Consider the following 20738-nt stretch of genomic DNA (forward strand, 5'->3'; position numbering starts at 1 on the left):
CAGATACATCCTGACCTAAGCCTTGCACTACTTATGACTGGTAGTGCATTGTCACTGCCTCTGATCCTAGTTATTTTTTCCTATGTTTGTATTACAATCCCAGCTGGTTACTGAACTGGATCCAGAAGATGGTAAGAAATTGAGAGAGCACTAAAAATAGTGTTTTTCTTCACTTGATAGTGAAGAATCAATTTGGTCAAGGTTCTTACGACCTTGAAGTAACTGCAATAACCTTGACCAAAGTTATCCAAACAAAATCCATGAACATATGCATATTCTTCTCACAACTACCAGGACTACAGTGCAAAACCTGGGAGCAAACATCAGAATAAATGGAAATTCCTATTATTAGAAGTATTCCAGTCTTGGAACTAACCAAAAAAATCTGGAAATTGCTGAATATACACATCTTCAAAATATTCTGGTGCCAAGTTATTTCCCCACACCCTCTAAACTGAAGCTATCATGGCCCTTAATTTTTTTAAGTTCTTGCAAGCAAAGAATACTGTGAGTCAGCTCAGGCCGAGGATCAGTAACACCTCCCAGAAAGGTTTTGGGAACATTATACTTTGTGGATCTACCACTGCTACTACCAAACTAAAAAAGTATTATTAACATGCAAATACTAAAAATTCATTGTGTGCTCTCCCACCATCCCAGTCATGAAAATCCACAGTTTAAGCACTACTTGGGATGCTGAATAGACTGGACCAAAAACTGTTAAAGTATCCGAATATATACAGGCCTTTGGCACACGATTACCTTATCTGAAAAATGGATGCCTTGTGTTTTGTCTTTGACTTTTAGTAATCACAGTCTGTGGTTAGAGCTCAAGAAGCATACCACATCTTTTTTGGGAAAGAGGAGTAAGGATTTTGCTTTGGTACTTTTAGGGTCTTTTGCTCTCTCAAACACCCAGAAACATAACATACTCATGTATGTGCAAAAGGCATCCTCAAGACATACACCACCTCTGGAGAACAAGGCATAGTACTTCCTTAGGTACAAACAAAAATAAATTTGGTGATTTCAGTGCTGTCTTTAATGAACATTTACATGTATAGAATCACCACATATTTTGCACCTTGGCAGTCTGATTAAAAAGAACACAGGACAGGAATAGAAAGGGAATTTCAGGTCAGGACTGAGATGTACTGGTAAAGCTTTGTGGGGAACTTGCCCAGCACATGCCTGAACTCTGCCCGAACTATTAGCCTATCTTCAAGAGCACCAATTTAAGTGTTATATCACTCCACCTAAACCAAACCTCTTGCCATAGTCTTGTCCACAGACCTACTGCCATTAATAAAGAGGTTCTCTACAAATGTTAACAAAAATGAATAAGATGTATTTTTATATGCTCAAAATTCCAATTAGTAAAATGAGGAGACACTGAGCACAAATTAAACGAAACCCCTTTCATATTTAATATTCCTTTCCTTAGTCTCCCTCCTGAAGTCACTCCAGTTGGCCCTCAGTAATTCCTGTTCAACCAGTTTAATAGTCTCTTCATATCCAAAAACATCAACAGCAAGGTAATTCCCATTCCATATCTTCACATCAAAGCAATAGCTAACACAGGGCTGCCTTTCAGACAACCAGCTTGTTTACAGTTTTCTTTCCATTGGCAAAAGATTACGCCATAGTTAACACTTTCAAGTAGATTTGGTATCTAGTGCTCTGTTCTGAAGACAAGAGATGTTAGATATACAGATAGCTGGGAAAAAAAGTCTGTTCATAAATTGATATATCTGCCTGGGTGATAAGAGTAACATTCTATATTGGTAAAACTAATGAACATGTGTGCACCACGCAGTTTAAATAAAGATAATCAGTATGGGCCTGTAAATTAAATACAAAGTTTAAATTATTTTAAAAATAGTCATCTATTATTTACTTTAAGTATATTATTATTTCCAGGCACACTCACAATGTGTTTAACACTTAAAGTAAAAAAGATGACCCCAACCCGAGGAGATCAAAGAGCAATAGAAACAAAAAAGGTTAAAATGAAAAGAAATCCCATTATTTCAAATGTTTTGTTAGACAATGTATTTCAATGTAAGCAAAAACAGAGACACACGCCAGGTACAATGTATAATATAAAACCGACAGACTTCCTGTAAGTCATAAGATAGGAATTAAGACAAACCTGGTATTTTACAGACTGTGTACTTCCAGAAATCAAGTCAGCTGTTGGCATGCAACTATGTAATATTGTTGGTAGTATGAATGAACTTACAAATTATCTAATGTCTCACTAATTCTGACACACAGGTACAGACTAGGGGGGAAGGAAATCAAATATCAAATGACCCCTAACTTTAAAATGCATATTCATCCTATTCCTGTAACAGTTGTGAAACCCACCCATTTATTTGAGTTGTGTAATTCAATAACCCCTACTTTTCTCAGCATGTAGAAAAGATCAGATAAGCAGAGTAACAGATTTACATTCACAGCCATCTTTACATTTAGGTTTACTTTACTCACCGAGAGAAAAAGTGGTTTCTATTCTCTCAGTTTGTCTTTATTTTAAGATGCATATTTGAGCTACATATGCTGTTTATAATACTGCAAATAGACCAATGGAAGCACTTCAAAGTCACAGTTGAATTGATCCAGTGGCATTTAAGCAACATGTGGCATGGGAAATCTTGAATTTAAGGAACAAAGTCCCAGGCTTCTGGCCAGTGAAGGCCGGGAATGGTATGTTATGTTAGAACTACAGCTACAGAATCATAGACAGGACTCAAAGACTGCCAGATTTGCTATTTCAGAATGTACGACTAACACACACAGGAGCAAGTCTCTCCTCAGTTAATCTTGTTTCTTAAAATATTCCCATGTATTTAGTATCATCATACATGGATGAGGGCTTTTTCAGTTTGACATCTCCACTGTTCCACTTTCAAACACTATTTCCTGCACTAGGTGCAGTTCAGCCAGCAAGGAAAGGAAAAATTCTATATTACTTTTTCCAAGATTTAAAAAAAAAATCAGAATAGATCACTTTCAGATTACATCATATAATCTTTTGAAACTCTAGCTATTCAACTCTGGTAACTAAGTAAAAATGTAATTTGAAGAAAATGTTATAAAAGTGGAATTGCACATGCTTAAACTGAAGCTGAATTTGGCTCAAAAACCAATTAACCTCACCTCCTCACTCTACAAACAAACAAAAAATGGCAAAAATAATTGGATCTAATGCAAATCTTTCACCTTGTAATGCAATCTTAACCAGTTTACTCCATTTTAGTAATGAAACTGATTAATGGTTGCATTCAAGTTAAAGCTCTAAGTTATAAGAGCTTTCATAACAAAGTATACAGTTTTATAGCTAAGTCTTGCACTAACTGGAGATTTTTAAAAAGTGACAGCAATTTTTGAAAGGTTATGAAAGCAGTTACCTTGCAGTTACTTCCATTTATTCTCTATTTGAGCCATGCTGTTTTGGGACATATATATTTTCTACTGTAATATAAACTGTCATTTTTAGGGTTAAGATTTCAATAAGTAAGTAAGTATGTAGTAAGATTTGACAGTATGCAGTGTCTGGAATCATGAGATTTAATAAGCTTCATTGACAACACTATTTATATAGATGCTAAGTCTTGGGGGAATTCATTGAGACAAAATGATTCTGAAATTCTTTCTCAGGACAGTCAACTTAAGCAGTTGTTGACCCTCAAAGTGGACATACAGATCATCTGAAAACACAACCATTATGCTCATATTTTCTTCAGACAACATAGCAATGCACCCAAGCTCAACCAAACTCAAACTCAATTCTTTTTCAAAACTAGTGCTTCCACATGGTAGCAGAGATGTCTACTTCACCCACTGGTGGCTGCTTGCGTTCAGGGCCGGCTCTAGGTTTTTTCCTCCGCCACTTGTGACACGTGTGATGGGGGTTAGCAGGGGGGAGTAGCCACATTGCCCCGTTCCTCCAGCAGCAGGGGACCAGGGCTGAGATCGCCCCCGGGCCAGGACCCCCACGCTGAGCCCACCACACCGCCATGCCCAATGCAGGGGCTCACTGGTTGACTGAGTGGGTCCAGGGGGAAAAAAAAAAAAAAAAAAAAAAAAGATGGCCAGAATGCCGCCCCAAGTACGTGCTTACTTTGCTGGTGCCTAGAGCCAGTCCCGCTTGCGTTTAGTTCTGCAGCATTTCATCAGGTATGAGTTATAGGATTTAAATGCTACAATTTAGTTACCAACTCCATGAATACAAATAACCCTTCTTAATGAAGAAAAATATTATCTAACTGATTCAGAATCATATCTTAAAATTTCTTACTTTGATACATATTGTTTTTATTTCAATCACGACACAAAGAAAAGTCTGCATGAGTTTTAGAGTGCAGCATAACAAAACAAACAAACATTCTTATTTATTTGGAAAGCATACCTATGCACAAAATTATGTTTATGCATTACGGCAAGTCCAGCAGCGATCTCACACGCCATTCTCTGTAGCAGCATTATTTGTGAATCTCCATTAATATGCTCCTGCTCATTGCAGAGATAGGATTTTAGGTCACCCTGTAAAAAAAGATGGAAATTCTTATCAACTGTCTATTACACTGGTTGCACCCAGATACTTAATGAAGAAGCAACAAGACATATTACTTGGTCCTCATAGTGAACAAGGTTATTATTAGTATTTAAACATACGTTTGTTCTTAATAAAGAGTCTCCTCATCAAGTTTCAAGACTCTACAAGTATTCTTACAGAAGGCTTCTAAGGCATATGGTACTTTTCTTTTAAGGAAAAAGAAAAGGAATACTTGTGACACCTTAGAGACTAACAAATTTATTTGAGCATAAGCTTTCGTGAGCTCAAATAAATTTGTTAGTCTCTAAGGTGCCACAAGTACTCCTTTTCTTTTTGCGAACACAGACTAACACTGCTGCTACTCTGAAACTTTTCTTTTAAGGTATTTCATTTCAAGTCATCCAGTAATTAACACTCTAAATCACTTTTTCATATGTATACAATGTACAGCAATAATACTCAAAATGAAAAATATGGCTTGATGGCCTTGTGCTACCACAAAGAGATTGGTGTGAAGCCATCTAAAGACAACATTCTGCAAACCAGCAGAGCTGACCTTGGAAGTGGGGAAAGACAAGTGGTCCCCAATTGCCCAGTTCTTTCAATGCCAATTGCATGCCTTATTTGCCACATTCCTAGTGAGAATTCAGGTATCACAGGAGGGCAGCATGTGGATGGAACTTAAGTGATACAGTGAATAAATGATACACAGGTGAATGTGTCCATTGCAGGGCTCCATCTGGTTTGATTTATGAGTTTGGACCAGATGGAACAAAGGAAATCATATAAAAATGATAGAGTCCTTGCCATAAACTCTGCTAGAAATAGAGTCATTTTGCAATTGAGAAAAGAGTTTACAATAATTAATGTAAAAAGAAAAGGAGTACTTGTGGCATCTTAGAGACTAACAAATTTATTAGAGCATAAGCTTTCGTGAGCTACAGCTCACTTCATCGGATGCATTTGGTGGAAAATACAGAGCGGAGATTGATATACACACACAGAGAACATGAAACAATGGGTTTATCATACACACTGTAAGGAGAGTGAACACTTAAGATAAGCCATCACCAGCAGCGGGGCGGGGGGGGGAGAGGAGGAAAACCTTTCATGGTGACAAGCAAGGTAGGCTATTTCCAGCAGTTAACAAGAATATCTGAGGAACAGTGGGGGGTGGGGTGGCGGGGAGAAATAACATGGGGAAATAGTTTTACTCTGTGTGTATATCAATCTCCCCTCTGTATTTTCCACCAAATGCATCCGATGAAGTGAGCTGTAGCTCACAAAAGCTTATGCTCTAATAAATTTGTTAGTCTCTAAGGTGCCACAAGTACTCTTTTTCTTTTTGCGAATACAGACTAACACGGCTGCTACTCAAACCAATAATTAATGTGTGTTCTTAAACATTCAAACAAAATTAACCAGTTTATCAAAAATGTCCAGAAGCAAGAATACAATAATTGTATCCAGTAATAAAGGTGAAAGTCTAAATCTCTCCAAAATGCCACTCAAGCTCTTATGTTTGGATTTAGAGAGTTATCAGCACCAGGCTTCGCAGTGCTATAAAGTCTTTGGTATATCACAATAAGATTATATGATTGACAGTTTAGAGGCTCTTAAAATGCATTTTAGTTTGTCACTGTACACAGTAATTAAGGGCTTATCAAAAGGGAGAGTCAGTGCACAGCAAACTGGGGGGTAATCTACATTAGTACATTAGCATGCCACATACTAACCATCCATGTGGACTACTGCCATGCTCTAGAAGTTCCTTAGTGTGTTTTGATCTCAGATCAGTAAGCACTAGTGAACTTTTAATGTGCTGTAGCAGGGTCCACACAGACAGTTCGGGCACTGCATGCTAGTGCACTGTAAATTTACAGCCATGTACTGACTCTCCATCTAGACAAGCACTCTGGCAATCTACCTTCCAAGCAGCAATATAAAAAGTATCAGTAAAGGAGGACACAAAAACAATTTGTATGTGGCTGTATAATGACTTTCCTGGGATTTGTTTGGGATGACACGCATTACTTACTCATGGCTTTAGCACTAAGTAATGTAGCCATCCCAAACATACTTATAAAGCCTTTGTGTCACTACAGCATTGTGCATTTACTAATAAAAAGTTCTGAAAATTCAAGTTGTCCCTGGTCATCTTAGATCTCACTGTGAATCATGTTAATTTATTTAAATGAATGCTGCCATTTTGCTGCTACTTCTCAACAAGTAGTGTACTCAGCTGACACTTTGTGACAAAATGAAGAGGTGCTCAGCATTTGTAAAAACAAATAACCTAGCTTCTGAAGTTTTAAAAATTACTGTCAGTGGAAGGCTGCTCTTTTTGTGAGTCCAACTATTTGAGACTTCACCAGCAACACAATCTTCTAAGCACATGCAGAGCACTTCAAATAACTCTAGACTGCTTCTGACCTCATTTGCTCATGGAACTGGTAGGCTCCGGGAGAGTGAGTTTCTGCAGAAGTAGATTTTTACACGCAAGCCAATCTCACAATACAAATGTTAACTCCATTTATTCTAAAGTTTTCTTTACTCATAATTTAGGTCATTCTATCAATGGATTTGCTCTGCTAAAAAAAAAGTTGGCTGCATCTGGCTGGTAATATATTAAGGTAAATAAGATGGCTACTATACTAACTTGGCACCGTCTTAAGATGGTAACTATTTTACCATTAAGTAATTGTAGATCAGAAGACTGCACCCAAAACAACATGCAACAGGATCATTTAAGATGAAGTAACATATATTAAGCACATACTTCTTCTACAGTAACTATTTTAAAGAAGTTAGCTGTAATTCTTTATGTTACAAAGTGAAAATTAGGATTTAATCTCCTTATCCAGCCACCCGTGTAAATTTACAGGTTTTCAGAGTGTTCTTTTGCTTCCTTCTCAGTTCTGTAAAATGAGTAAAGTAAAATAAATTTAATGGCCTGACTTTTAGTTTCCTAGCTCTATCACAAAGACACGTTACTGCCAGAAGTGCCATGAACAATGGATTAATTCTCATCCCCAGAAAGGATAGTCACTTCAGGTAATTTCTGAAAGCATTACAGGTCCTGCATCAAACATGATTTGTATTTTAGGCTCCTTATTGCTAGAAATCAGTTTCCTCTTCATGCAGATGTTAACACAGGAAAATTTATTTTCTATTGACTAGAATTTCACACATTTTCACAAATACTAGTAACAAAGTGAAGGATTTTACTGTGGATGATATTGCTATAGTATATATAATATATTGCCTCCCACTAGACCCACATGAAGCCACTCCAGGCACCAATGACTCTAGCCACCAACCTTGCCAGGACCACAATGGGAACTGAGGAAACTTGAATGGCAGAGTACGCAAGGTTCAAGTCATTGCAAATACCCATGTACACCTAGCAGCAGTCATCTGGGGACAAAGGTGGCAGGCCCTGCACTAACTTTTCTATAGCTGCCTAAACTGCCCAGAAATTCCACCAGTAGTTTCTACTGCAGCCACAGCAGCAGAAGCAGATTCTAGAACAGCAGACTCTGGATATCAGAACTGATATCTATACTTGAGTTTTCTTTGGACTGCTCCAATCACAGAACTCAAACCCCTGCGGCCCTTCCTCACCCATCCCATACTCCCCTCTCCATTCTCACCTCTCCATCACCCTCACTCCAAATCTTATTGCCTTTTAATCTCACTCCTTTTTACATTACCCCTTCCTAGCCTTTTCCCCCACCCCACCATCTAAACAGGCATGAGCCAGAGAAATTAGTTTAATAGTACTACACGCATGTTCTTGAAGTAGTAAATCTTGTTTTTCATTATCCTTACCTCTTCCTTTATGATGTCTGATTAACTGTAAGATCTCTGGGATAGGGACTACATCTTATTTGCCTGTCTGGCATCTAGCACACAAGTATTCTCAGTGAATTAAAAAAAAGAAAATCACAATACATAGAACCCTACCCTAGAGGTCAGAACTCCCCCAGGTAGGCTAGATATTCAGTCTGAGAAACTCAAATTATACAGGCAAGTCTTGTTTAATTTTAATTTACTAAATATTTTAATTATACATTTATTACTTTATCTTCCAGATACAATTTTTAGTTTGCTTGGAACAGAAACCAGCAGGTGTTATTTTCCATGACAATGAGATAATTTAACTGCATTCAGGTTTATGAAAGCCACTTTTTCGGCCGTCAAGCTTACTGGCTGCAATTAAACTGAAAGTTTATTTTACCCCCTACAAGTTAAATCCTTCTCTGGATTACCTTCTACCGGACCATGATAAATTCTGGTGTTAACTGTTAAGTCTCAAACCAAACGAGAGTATAAAAAAATATTTCTGTACTAAGTGAAGTAGGGCAACTTGTACATCTTAAGATTGAGTAATTTTTAAAGTCAAGTTAAATAATTTAACTACTCAGAAATATGGCAGTAAGGGCTGATTATGTGCTTATTTGTGCTAACATAAGCAATGTAAAACACAACTTTCTTCTAAACTCAAACCATTTTTCTATAAAGAGAAAAGATGACTGATATTCTATCAGGGATTCATCTGCCTCAATTTATTTAAATCCAGCTAATACAATCTGAGCAAAAAAGCCAATGATTAAAACAGTGTAGTCATCTTTGGAGGTTAACTAGCATTTCCTCCTAGAAAAGTCATAGGTTCACTCTACTGTTCTGTTCGAAATTGCTTGAATCAATTAATGTGAATACAATCATACTTGTGCACTGAGCTTTTAGGGAAAGAATTTTATATTGGTAAAACTGATTAACAATGAAAATTTTACAAGCAAAGCCTAATCACTACTTTATTGCTTCTGGGAGATTTACTTTTGTTGTAAATTATATATGCACATTTGAGTCTATTTCTGTCTTCATACATTTTGCAATGAAATTTAGGAATTCTTTGAAACCACAATCCTTTAAACCCCTATGTTTGCCCTGTCCATCTGTCTGCAAGGCTTACCATTCCCTGGAAGCTGGGGGAAAAAATCCAGCTCTTTTAGACTCTTCTACAGAGCCTCTCTCTATCAACCTGTCCCTCTGACAGCTGTTGACAACGGACTCCCCTCCACCACCACCTTCCCATTTCCTCAGAAGGGTTTTTTAAACTGTTTACTGTTCTTTTGGTCTTTTCATTCAGAATACTGATAGAACAGCTGCGTCACTTTGGCCAGGGGCTTAGAAATACAACATAGTTCTGTAATTGGCCCGACCCTGGAAGCGTTTTGTCAGAGGTTGCTTAAACAGAGAGCTACTGTGTTGCCTTCCTGTTAGTTCTTCCCCAGTCACTTAAGCTAGATCAATGAATTCACACAGGAAAGTCTTAGAACCCAGTATACAACAACTTGACTTCACTGACAAGGTCACAGAGTGTTCATAAAATTGTTACATCTCAGTATTCTTAGATTATTACTAAGAATAATAGCAGCTCCTTGTCCATTACACAGTTGTTTTCAGTTGCTTGCAACTTTGCCAAATTAGCCATTTGGGCACAGAAAATGTCAACCTGTATCTGCCTCAGGCTGAATTTTTCTGGGAAATTTATGGTAAAATGGTTCATACATTTCCAAAAATAAATTTAGGGGAAAATAACTTGCTTTGCCCATATTAAAAAAAATTGAGTAAAAAAAGCATCTGAGAAGCTCTAACTTTCCATATTTTGGAACACGGAACTGAAGTTTGACAAAGAGGTCACACTGGCACACAGGAACATGCCAATAAAAAAATATGCTTACCTTTGGGCAGTTTACAAGCCTCTGAAATCTCAGTTTGCACATGCTCAGCAGAGGCTAGCTAGAGTTATGTAGCTAGATTCTCAAAAGATTCTGTTTTTCACTGAGTATGCTCCATTTCCTAACAGCATCTACATTACAACCTGACTGTGCACACACCATACCAACAGAGACCGAACATGTTCTAACCCAGGGTTACCGGGACTCAGCAGAACCTTCTCTGCAACTGCTCTTCCCACTGCCAATGGCTACCGTAGCAGCAAAAATTGGAACTGAGACCAGAGAAGACTGTCTTTCCTATGCTCTCAATGCTCCGCCTGCTGCCACCCTCACAGCATGGAGAAAGAAGAAGCTGCCTGACTTGAACGTAGAGGGGCAAGGGGGAAGAGTGTTGGGGCCAGGAAGGATAGGATCAGGAACAGAGGGGAAAGCTGACTGCGCAAGAGGGGCAGAAACCAGAAAAAATAGGAGTAGAAATGGACAGGGAGAGATTGAGGGGCAGGGACAGAAGAGTCTGTTAACTATAAGAGAACCCTTCCCTACAGAACCTGAAATTAAGCCTATTATTCCCGAGTCTCAACATTCTTTTGCTGTCTAACAAATTGCTGTGATACCCACTGGGAAATCTCATCACCATGTCCTTCTAGTGGCAAATTCACGAGAAAGATAACAGCCTTCTATTCTATCAGTTGGAAGCCGGAGAACTGTGCTGTGGATCTAAAGATCCCAAACCCTGATGAAAATCCATATGAAGTGTTAACAGATTTCCACCTTATTGAATTTTTTTTTTTCTTCAAATTTTAAGTTCTTAATTTTTTAAGAAGTTACATTAATAAATGACATTAAAAGAATGTTAACACTAAACTCAAATTCTCAAAAGTTAGGAAATATATCAATTAAGGTTACCCGTGTAACCTTTATTTGGTTCCCTTGGGCTTATGCATTATGATACCAGTCTTCAGTTAGATGATCCTGTACTTCCCCCTTTCCTTCCCTCCCTCCACGCCCACAGGACTTCTGCCTCATTCATGCGTAGAATTAGCAGTTTTTTTTTTTCTTCTCAAAATGCGATATTCTATCTATTCTGTTGTCCAGAAAGAACGAAGTGGCAAAACTTACTTTCTGTACAATAATTTTCTTCTTTAGAAAGTCCCACAATGAACTAGAAGTCAAATCCTGACCTTAGAGAGCCAAGTATAAACAAATATTGCTTTTGTGGTCAATAACTGAAAAAAGTAAATAAATGTTATTTACCTTTTAAAATACCTTCATTTGACTCTTCATTTCTGAAATATTCCTCAAACAGGTGGTTTCAATAATGAGGTTCACAAAAACCTCTTAAAACATACTCTAAAGAAAACAATATTTTCTAACTATAAACTATTACTAAATTTACGATTTTCACTATTAAATTTACTTACTAAGTCACACAACTCGAACACCAGAAGATATGGGATGGCTTCCACACATTGCCCAATACACTGCAGAATATTTGGATGCTGAAGAATGCTATAATAAAATACAAACAGATTATTTTAAGTCAGAAAGACAGTAGTATACATTAATAGCTCTAACATGATGGAATACTACTATCCACTATGCATCTGTTTTCTCTTTTGAAAGTCAGATTTAAATCCACACAGAAACAGTATAAGAAGTAGATTTTCAGACTCAATAAATCCCCTTTGATATGCTCTAGCAGTGCAAGGAAATCTTCAAGATGCCTTAAGTAGACTGCTGAGAATTCTCCTGGAGTGGGGAACCTCAAGTGGTATAAAGACAATGCTGCTACATCCTGTTTCCCCTCTCCCCATGGTGGATGTGTCAGGAGCATGCAAGGGCATGGCTGGGGCATACTGTGCTCCAGTACCCCCAGTGGGCCTGTACAACCATTGTAGTTTAAAGCAGCCACTGATTCAGGGACCCTTTTGCCCCCAGAACTGGCAGTGGAAACATGACAGCCACTTTTGCCCACTCCCTGAAAAGCACATGAAGATTCAGCCTTTAGTTTCCAGCCAATTCTCTTGAGTATCCTTGGACTCAAACCAGGAGACCAAACGAATGGAGTTCACTTACCTGTAACTGGAGGTTCTTTGAGATATGTGGTTCCTGTCTGTATTCCACAAGTGGGATATGTATCCACACCATGCGCCTGAGTCAGGAATTTTTTTTGCAAGCACTTTCAGCTGGCCTACACCTAAGTTGTAGCTCCCCTTGTGCTCAGAATCGAGGGTATAAAGGTGGTGCATGCCAATGCCTCTCCTGTTTCTCATTCTTACTGCAGTTCAAAATAATCTGCAGGGATGGAGTGGGGGTAGTGGAATACAGATAGGGACCACACATCTTGAAGAACCTCCAGTTACAGGTAAGTAACCTCAATTTCTTTGAGTGACAGTCTCTATGTGGAATACACACATGGGAAATTAATAAGACAACAGTCAAATGGCTTGGGTGCGAGGATGTAGATTCGATAGTCGACGGTAATATTGCTGTCCTCAGAGCTGTATTTGCAGTTGATGAATGGACCAGAGCGTAATATCTCATGAAGGTATGCAAATTGCTCCAAACAGCTCTCCTACACATCTTTAGGAGGAGTATGTCCGATGAAGTGAGCTGTAGCTCACGAAAGCTTATGCTCTAATAAATTTGTTAGTCTCTAAGGTGCCACAAGTACTCCTTTTCTCTCAGCAATGCAGCCATTGCCCTCTAATGGAATGAGCCCTCACCTCCTCTGGAGGGGGACTATGAGCTAGTTGTAACAAAGGGTAATACAACCTGAGATCTAGTTTGAAAGTGCCTGGGTTAATTTAGCTTGACCCTTTGATCCCTCCATTATGTAAACAAATAGTTTAGATGTCTAACATCCTTTGAAGATAAAAGACCAAAGCCCTTTGGACATCTAGAGAATGCAGCCATCTCTCTTCGTAACAGTGTTTTTTGGAAAAAATACTGGTAAGTGGATTACCTGATTCATATGACACTCAAACTACTTTAGGAATGAATCTAAGGTGGGGTAGCAAAGAGATCTTTTCTTTATAGAAGACAGTATATGGTGAGTCTGCCATGAGTGCTCCCAGCTCTGTTCTGACTCTCTCAGCACATGTGCAGCATGCCCAGCCATTTGACTGCATTGTCATCAGCCAGTGAAGAGCCAATAGGCCACTGTCGAAGTTAGTCAGTGGGCAGTTGTCAAGGATGTGCAACAGAGTCTGAAGTTGACCACATCTACATCATGGATCATTAGAGAAACCCCGTTTGAAAATGCTGGCCACACCATTGCCCTGCTCGGTTTAAAACCAGTTCAGGAATGACCACAGGTACCTTGGCAAGTCAAAAGCTGACAGGCAGATGGTTGCATCGGTGATGAGAGAGTGATTAATGACTATCATTTCTAACCACTCATTACACTAAGTAGATTCCACCGTCACGCCCTGTGGAGGCATAAGTGACCATAAAGGATGTCTATAAGAGAGGCAAACTGGTAGGTGATTGAAGAGGTCTGAATACAGAGGCAAGTAGCTGTTCTCACAGATCTTGACCAGGAGCATGATGGAGGCCCCCTCATGGCAAATATGGTGCGGTGCTACGTTTTAAGTAATGGCAGCCACGGCAATGGAGTTGCACTTAAAGTCCCGGTAACAATACACATAGCTTAATTAAGATCTACATCAACCAGCCTCATGTGAGACAAGTGACACCAAACAGGAGCACAATACTCTGCTCTTGAGTAGCAGAGGGCCAGGGCTGATGTTCTAAGTACCTGAGTGCAAGCACCCCAGGTTGAGCTAGCCAGTTTCCTGAGCAAGGTGTTGTGAGTGTTAATTTTGGCTGCTGTCTTTTTCAAGTGGTTACAGTACATCAATGACCTATCCAATATCGCTGGACTGACATTACGGCTATTAGAAAGACCAACTTCATGGACAGACAGGCCATAGAGCATAGGGCTAGAGGCTCAACAGGGGGCTTAGTGAGCAAATATAAAACAAAACAGAGGTCCCACTGAGGTGCAAATTTCAATAGTGGAAAGGATCTGAGAATCCCCTTCAGAAATCTAGTTGTGACAGGATGAGTGAATATGTATGATTATCCATCAGAGGATGGAAAGTGCTGATCACTGCTAAATGTGCAGTCAGAGAACTGAGCACAAGACCAAAAGACTTGAGAGAAAGTAGATACTCTAAGTTAGCAAGAATCCCAGCAGATTCCATAAACAAGGTACACTAGTAAAAAGAAAAGGAGTACTTGTGGCACCTTAGAGACTAATAAATGTATTTGAGTATAAGCTTTTGTGAGCTACAGCTCACTTCATCGGATGCATGCAATACAGACTAACACGGCTGCTACTCTGAAACCTGTCAAAAGGAACACTAGTGAGTCACAGAGGAGAAACGCTTCCATCTGCTGAATAACAGCTTCTCATAGAGTGTTTTCTGTCTTTAATAAGGATGGACTTCACCCTTTTAGAATATGAGCACTCTATTTCTGATGCTCATCCAAATACCTGGCTGTGGGCTTGAACCTGCCCTTATACTGTGTTAAAAGATCCTGCAGCATGTGGGTGTTCATGGGTGGGTGAACTGACAACATAAGCAGATGCGTAAACCAAAACTGTCTCGGCCAATTGGGTGCAATCATGATGACTCAAGCTGTTTTGGCGGATCTTCCATAGAACTTGTATCAATAGCATGGGAGGAAAGGTACATCCCAGGTGACCCTGTCATGACACCAGTAGGGCATCTGCCTTGGGGCCCTTGCCCAGGGCTGCTCTGGAGAAGTACTGAGGAAGTTTCCTGTTCTCCCATAAGGCAAAAAGGTTCCAGGTCAGCATTCCCTAAATGGGCAAAGACGCTGTCAAGAACCAAATTGTGAATCTCTGATTTGTGGAAAAATGTCTGCTCACTTACTCTGCTAGGAGTAGAGACCACAGCACTGATAGATTCAGGGAGCGCTATCACGCTCATCTCAGGAAAGCTTGTGAAAAGTAGTCAATTACTACAGGCAAAACAAAGGGGTGACGTGCATCCATGGGACAGTTAGTTACTACCCCACCATCCCTGTAAAAATTGAAATCCAAGGGAACGCTACAGAGGTAACAGCAGGTGTAGTGCCTAAACTCCCTTACCCAGTGCTCATAGGGAGAGACTTCCCAGGATTTGATGACTTACTCCCAGTAGGGGGATTGAAGAAAGGGAAGGACCCTGAAGCAAGTGAGGTGTCCACAGTAGACTGTCAACTCCCAATTTTCTCCGAGATTTCCCCAGACATTTTCTCCACTCCCAGGCGGGGCAGAAAGACAAAAAAGGTAAGAAGGGCAGCTAAGGCCTTGGGAACTCTACTGACCCAAAGCCAGAGGGTCGCTCTCGTAGGTAGGCGGACCTGGGCAGCTGAAAAGGAGACCATCCAGGAAGGAGAAGCACCTGAGCCAGACCCGAACCCTAATGCCTCCGAACCGGCAGAAGCAATAGAGACCCATCCCGTAGAACTCAGGCAGACCAGCCCCGGTAAGGAACATTTCGGATGTGACCAAGCTGAAGATCCAAAGTACGACAACATTAGGAAGGAGGTAACAGAGACAGATAGGGTCCCCGTGGAAGGGAAAATCCAGGGACCTGGCCCCTACTTCATTATAAAAAAGGATCTCCTGTACCGGGTTGCACCAGTACAAGGTCAGACAGTAGAGCAGCGCCTAGTGCTTCACAAACACCAGAAGGCCGTATTAAGCCTCGCGCATAGCCATCTTTTTGGGGGGCATTTAGTGGTAAAGACGACCCTGGCAAGGGTCCTACGAAGATTTTTCTGGCCCAGCGTACACGAAGAAGTGTGGAGATACTGCGCCTCCTGCCCAGAGTGTCAGCTGCACAGTCCCTATCTCCACTTGAGGGCACCTTTAGTACCCCTACCCATCATAGAGGTCCTGTTTGAGCAAATAGCCATGGACCTAGGGGGATCCCTAGAGAAGACTACCCAGGGCCACCAATATATACTTGTCATTCTGGACTATGCTACACGGTATCCAGAAGCTATCCCCTTGCGGAACACAGCCTCTAAAACAAAAGCCAAAGAGCTAATGGGGATCTTTGCCAAGTGGGGCTACCAAAGGCAATACTGACGGACCAAGGAACCCCATTTATGTCAAAACTAATGAGGGACCTATGTGACCTTCTCTGCATACATACCTTGAGGACTTCAGTTTGTGGATGACAGACCGACGGGCTGGTAGAAAGATTCAACCGAACCCTGAAGGCTATGATAAGGAAGGTGGTAAGTCAAGACGGGAAGAATTGGGACACCCTACTATCATACCTTATGTTTGCTATCCAGGAAGTACCTCAGGCCTCAACTGGGTTTTCTCCCTGAGCTCTTATATGGGCGCAACCCTCGCGGCATCTTGGACGTAGCCAAGGAAATTTGGGAGAAGCCGCCCAATGAGGGGAAAAATGTCACTGAGCACGTATTACAAATGAGGGACCAGATAGCACGAGTCACTCCCATGGTGCGGGAACACCTAGAGAAGGCGCAAGAGGCCCAATGAGCTCAGTACAATCGCCAAGCCAAAGTTCGGCAGTTCCAGCCCGGAGACCAAGTAATGGTGTTGGTACCCACAACAGAGAGTAAAATTTTGGCCCAGTGGCAAGGACCCTACGAAACAGTTGAACTCGTAGGGGAAGTAAGTTACAAGGTGCGACAACAGGGACATCGGTAACAAGAGCTAATATACCATGTCAACCTTCTGAAACCCTGGCATGCACAAGAGGCATGCGCAGCTGTCCAAAAAAGACCTACCCCAGGAAACCAAATCCTCCAAACAGGTGAGGGTGTCTCCCAATTTAACGCTAGACCAGAAGAATGAGGTGTCTGATATCATCTGTCGGAACCAAGATGCGTTCTCAACAAAACCGGGTCGAACAACCGAGACATATCACCACATCGTCACAAACCCTGGGGCCAGAGTAATAATGAGGCCCTAGCGGGTGCCAGCAGCCAAAAGGGAGGGAATAAAAGCAGAAGTAAAAAAATGCTGGAGCTGGGGATCGTTGAAGAATCCCACAGTCAGTGGTCCAGCCCAATTGTGTTGGTGCCCAAACCTGATGGCACCACAAGGTTTTGCAATGACTTCCGGTGACTACACGAGGTATCCCAGTTTGATGCGTACCCCATACCTCGCATAGATGAACTAGTGGACCGTCTGGGCAGTGCCCGATACTCGACTACCCAAGACTTGACAAAGGGGTACCAGCAGATTCCCCTTGCCGAAGATGCAAAGGAAAAGACTGCGTTCTCTACACCAGAGGGTCTTTTGCAATAAACTGTCTTCCCTTTTGGACTACATGGGGCCCCAGCTACCTTCCAGCGCCTCATGGACAAGCTATTACACCCCCATAACCATTATGCCGCTGCCTACCTAGACGATGTGGTCATTCATACCCCAGACTGGGAAACCCACTCAGAGAAGGAGGAGGCAGTCCTCGATACCTTCAGGTGAGCTGGCCTTACAGCAAACCCTGCCAAGTGCGCCACAGGATTTACAAAGGCCAAATATCTTGGCTACATTGTGGGGAAAGGTCTAGTAAAACCCCAAATTGAATAAGTTAGAGGCCATCTAAAACTGGCCTTGTCCAAGTCGCAAGAAACAAGTCCAGGCATTCCTAGGTGTGGTGGGGTATTACCGACGATTTATTCCCCATTTTGCCACAAGGGCAAGCCCTCTGACAGACGTAGCGAAGGCCCATGGACTTGATCTGGTGAGATGGTCTGACACAGCAGAGAGAGCGTTCACAGACCTACAGACTGCCCTCTGCAGTAACCCCATACTGATAGCCTCAGATTTCACCAAGGAATTTATTCTGCAGACAGATACATCGGATGTAGGGTTGGGGGCCGTCCTATCACAGACGGTTGGGAAGGAGGAACACCCAACTCTCTACCTCAGTAGGAAACTCCTTCCGAGGGAACAAAAATATGCAGTGGTGGAGAGAGAGTGCAGGGGCGAGGCAGGATCCAATGCAGAAAGTGATGTAACGCCCTCAGGCACACCTTCAAAAGTTCTGTTTGTAGCCTCCCGGATATCCGTGTGACCCCAGTAGCAAGACTGAGGTGGAGGGGTGCGGCTGCCTGCACTTGTAACCCCTGCTCAGTTTCTTACACAGGTCCTAGCAAGGTGGTGGAACGGAGAAGCAGGCCAGTTGCTGAAGCCTGAAATGCTTCTCAAAGATGTCAGGGAGTAGAGGCCCAGGGATCTGAGGGTAGCCCTGGAGTGTCTCAGACCATGGAGCTTTGAGTTAGTTTCTTCTAAAAACAGGGAGGTACCCTCAAAGGGAAGATCCTGGATTGACTGCTAGTCCTCAGGTGGCAGCCCTAAGGATTGGAGCCAGGAGTACCTTCTCATGACAACAGCCGAAGCCATTGTTCTGGCCACCGCATGAGTGGCGCCTAAGGCTGCTTGGAGGGAGGCTCTCACTATGGTCCTCCGTTCATAGATCAGGGCAGAAAAACTCTTACCTGTGACAGCAAGTCTTTAAATTTTGCCATAGAATCCCAAATGTTGTAATTGTACCTCTCAAGCAAGGCTTGTTGGTTGGAAATGAGAAGCTGTAACCTATCCCTTGAATAAATCTTCCTACCAAACAGGTCTAGTTTCTTTAAGTCCTTTTATTTGGGGGTGGCACCTAACTGCCCTAGTCTGTCCTTCTCATTGGCCACTGTGACCACCAGGGACCTGGCAGGAGGGTGAGAGTACAAGTATTTGTACCCCTTGGCAGGCATATAATACTTTTTCTCTGCTCTCTTTGATGTGGGAGGGAGAGAAGATGGGGTCTGCCATATGGTCCTGGCTGGACTTGTAACGGCCTCATTGAGAGGTAGGGCCATCTTAGTCAATGAGGCTATGTGAGGACTCTGTAAGAACCTCCATCTCTAGCCCCAGGTTAGAAGCCAGCCTTTTTAGAAGCTCCTGGTAAGTTCTAAAGTCATCCTGTGGCACCGAGACACTCAGCCCTGAGACCAGTTCAGCTGGGGAGGAGTGTGGTGGGGCCGTGCCCCACCCCCAGACAAGATTAGGCTACAACAGGCCAGAGTGGCTGCACAGAACGGCAGCCAATCAGTGCCAAGCAGAGGGCAGCCAATCAGGGCCACGCTAGGCCCTATATAAAGACTGTCCAGGAGAGAAGCAGTCAGTCTCTCCCAGACCTTCAGAGGGGAAGGTCTGTCTCCTGAGATAAGGAGACCAGCACCTTGGATAGCGCAGTGCTGGGCAGGCTTGGGGGAGCAGAGGAGAGCTCCAGCCTGATACCTGTCAGACTGCGGGACCTAACCAGAAGGCCTTAGGGGTGCAAGGGGTAAGAGGGGAAGTGACCCAGGAAGGATGGACAAATGAGGGGAGAGAGGCCACCACTAGAGAATCCCTGGGTCAGGACCCAGAGCAGTGGGTGGGCCTGGGTCCCCTCCTTCCCCCTTGTACTGCACCTGGCTATGGAGGAGTGGCCGTGACAGACTGCAACCGGCCCTTGGGAGCAGAGGGGCTGGACTTTGGGGGTTGTGGTTGGCCACTGAGGCAGGAGTGAGTTGGAAGACTGCTGTCATTTCCCCCCTCCCCCCCACAGAAGGGGGTAAGGATGGACTAGGGAGCACTGCCGGAGGGCAGTGTCCTGGAGTGGACGTCGCCAAGTGGGGAGCAACGCAAGTCCGGATACCAGCACAGCAGATGACAGACAGGACACCACACCACAAGCAGAGGGCGCTCTGCAATGGACAAAGCTAATTCCCAGACGTGCCAGTGGGAAGCACAGCGGTGGTGAGTCCCAACCCCATCACAAGGAGGAAGAGGCCTGTACCATCAGGGGGTCTTCCTCCTCTTCTTCAGTCCTGACCACCTCATCCAGGCCCAAGTCCTGCATGTCGGTACCTGCCTCGGTGCCAGAATCTGGGTCAGGTGCTGGATGGTGCAGCGGAGGAGCCCTCCTCTCGGATACCACCAAATAGAAATGGCTGGACAGAGGCCCAATACTGGAAAAAACTCCAGCGATTCCAGAATGACCACTGGGCCTGCATCAGCCACCACTATTCTCCGGGCCAGGTGCTGGGGAGAGGGCCCACACTGAGATCTGGTGGAACATAGACCATGCAGGACTCCACCTTGGACTCAGAGGAAGAGTCCTCGAGACCATGGAAAAGAAGGGTACTGTTCCCCTATCGACCGGTGCTGAGGGTCTGGGGATCGGTGTCACATTGGGGAAGTCTTCGCAGACAACAGAAGGGTCGTTTTTCCACTGGTCAGTACCCAAAGGGCCCTGCACCAGGTATGAGCTCAGGGCAACATGCTCCCTTCTGCTCGACACACTTGCCACGGCTGGTAATTGTCCCATCGGGGTTGGCAGAACTGGGAGTGTCAACAGGTCCCTGGCCACTGCAAAGGCCTCTGGAGTGGAAGGCACCAC

The 20738-nt window shown here is 42.7% G+C and overlaps 1 protein-coding gene across 2 annotated transcripts in view; it reads right to left on the bottom strand.

Moving 5' to 3' along the window:
- The window catches only part of LMTK2 (lemur tyrosine kinase 2), an 81878-nt gene that overhangs the window by 27423 nt on the left and 33717 nt on the right, over positions 1–20738 (bottom strand). For both annotated transcript variants that reach the window (XR_006274925.1, XM_038419400.2), the window contains exons 6-7: positions 11727–11814; positions 4415–4548 (exon numbers count right to left, since the gene is read on the bottom strand). Coding sequence is in view for 1 of the 2 variants with exons in the window: in XM_038419400.2 (XP_038275328.1) it covers positions 4415–4548; positions 11727–11814 (222 nt within the window). In the remaining variant the exon portion in view is untranslated. The remainder of the gene's footprint in view (positions 1–4414; positions 4549–11726; positions 11815–20738) is intronic.

This window comes from Dermochelys coriacea, chromosome 10 (assembly GCF_009764565.3).
Source record: "Dermochelys coriacea isolate rDerCor1 chromosome 10, rDerCor1.pri.v4, whole genome shotgun sequence".
In the NCBI taxonomy this organism is placed as follows: domain Eukaryota; kingdom Metazoa; phylum Chordata; order Testudines; family Dermochelyidae; genus Dermochelys; species Dermochelys coriacea.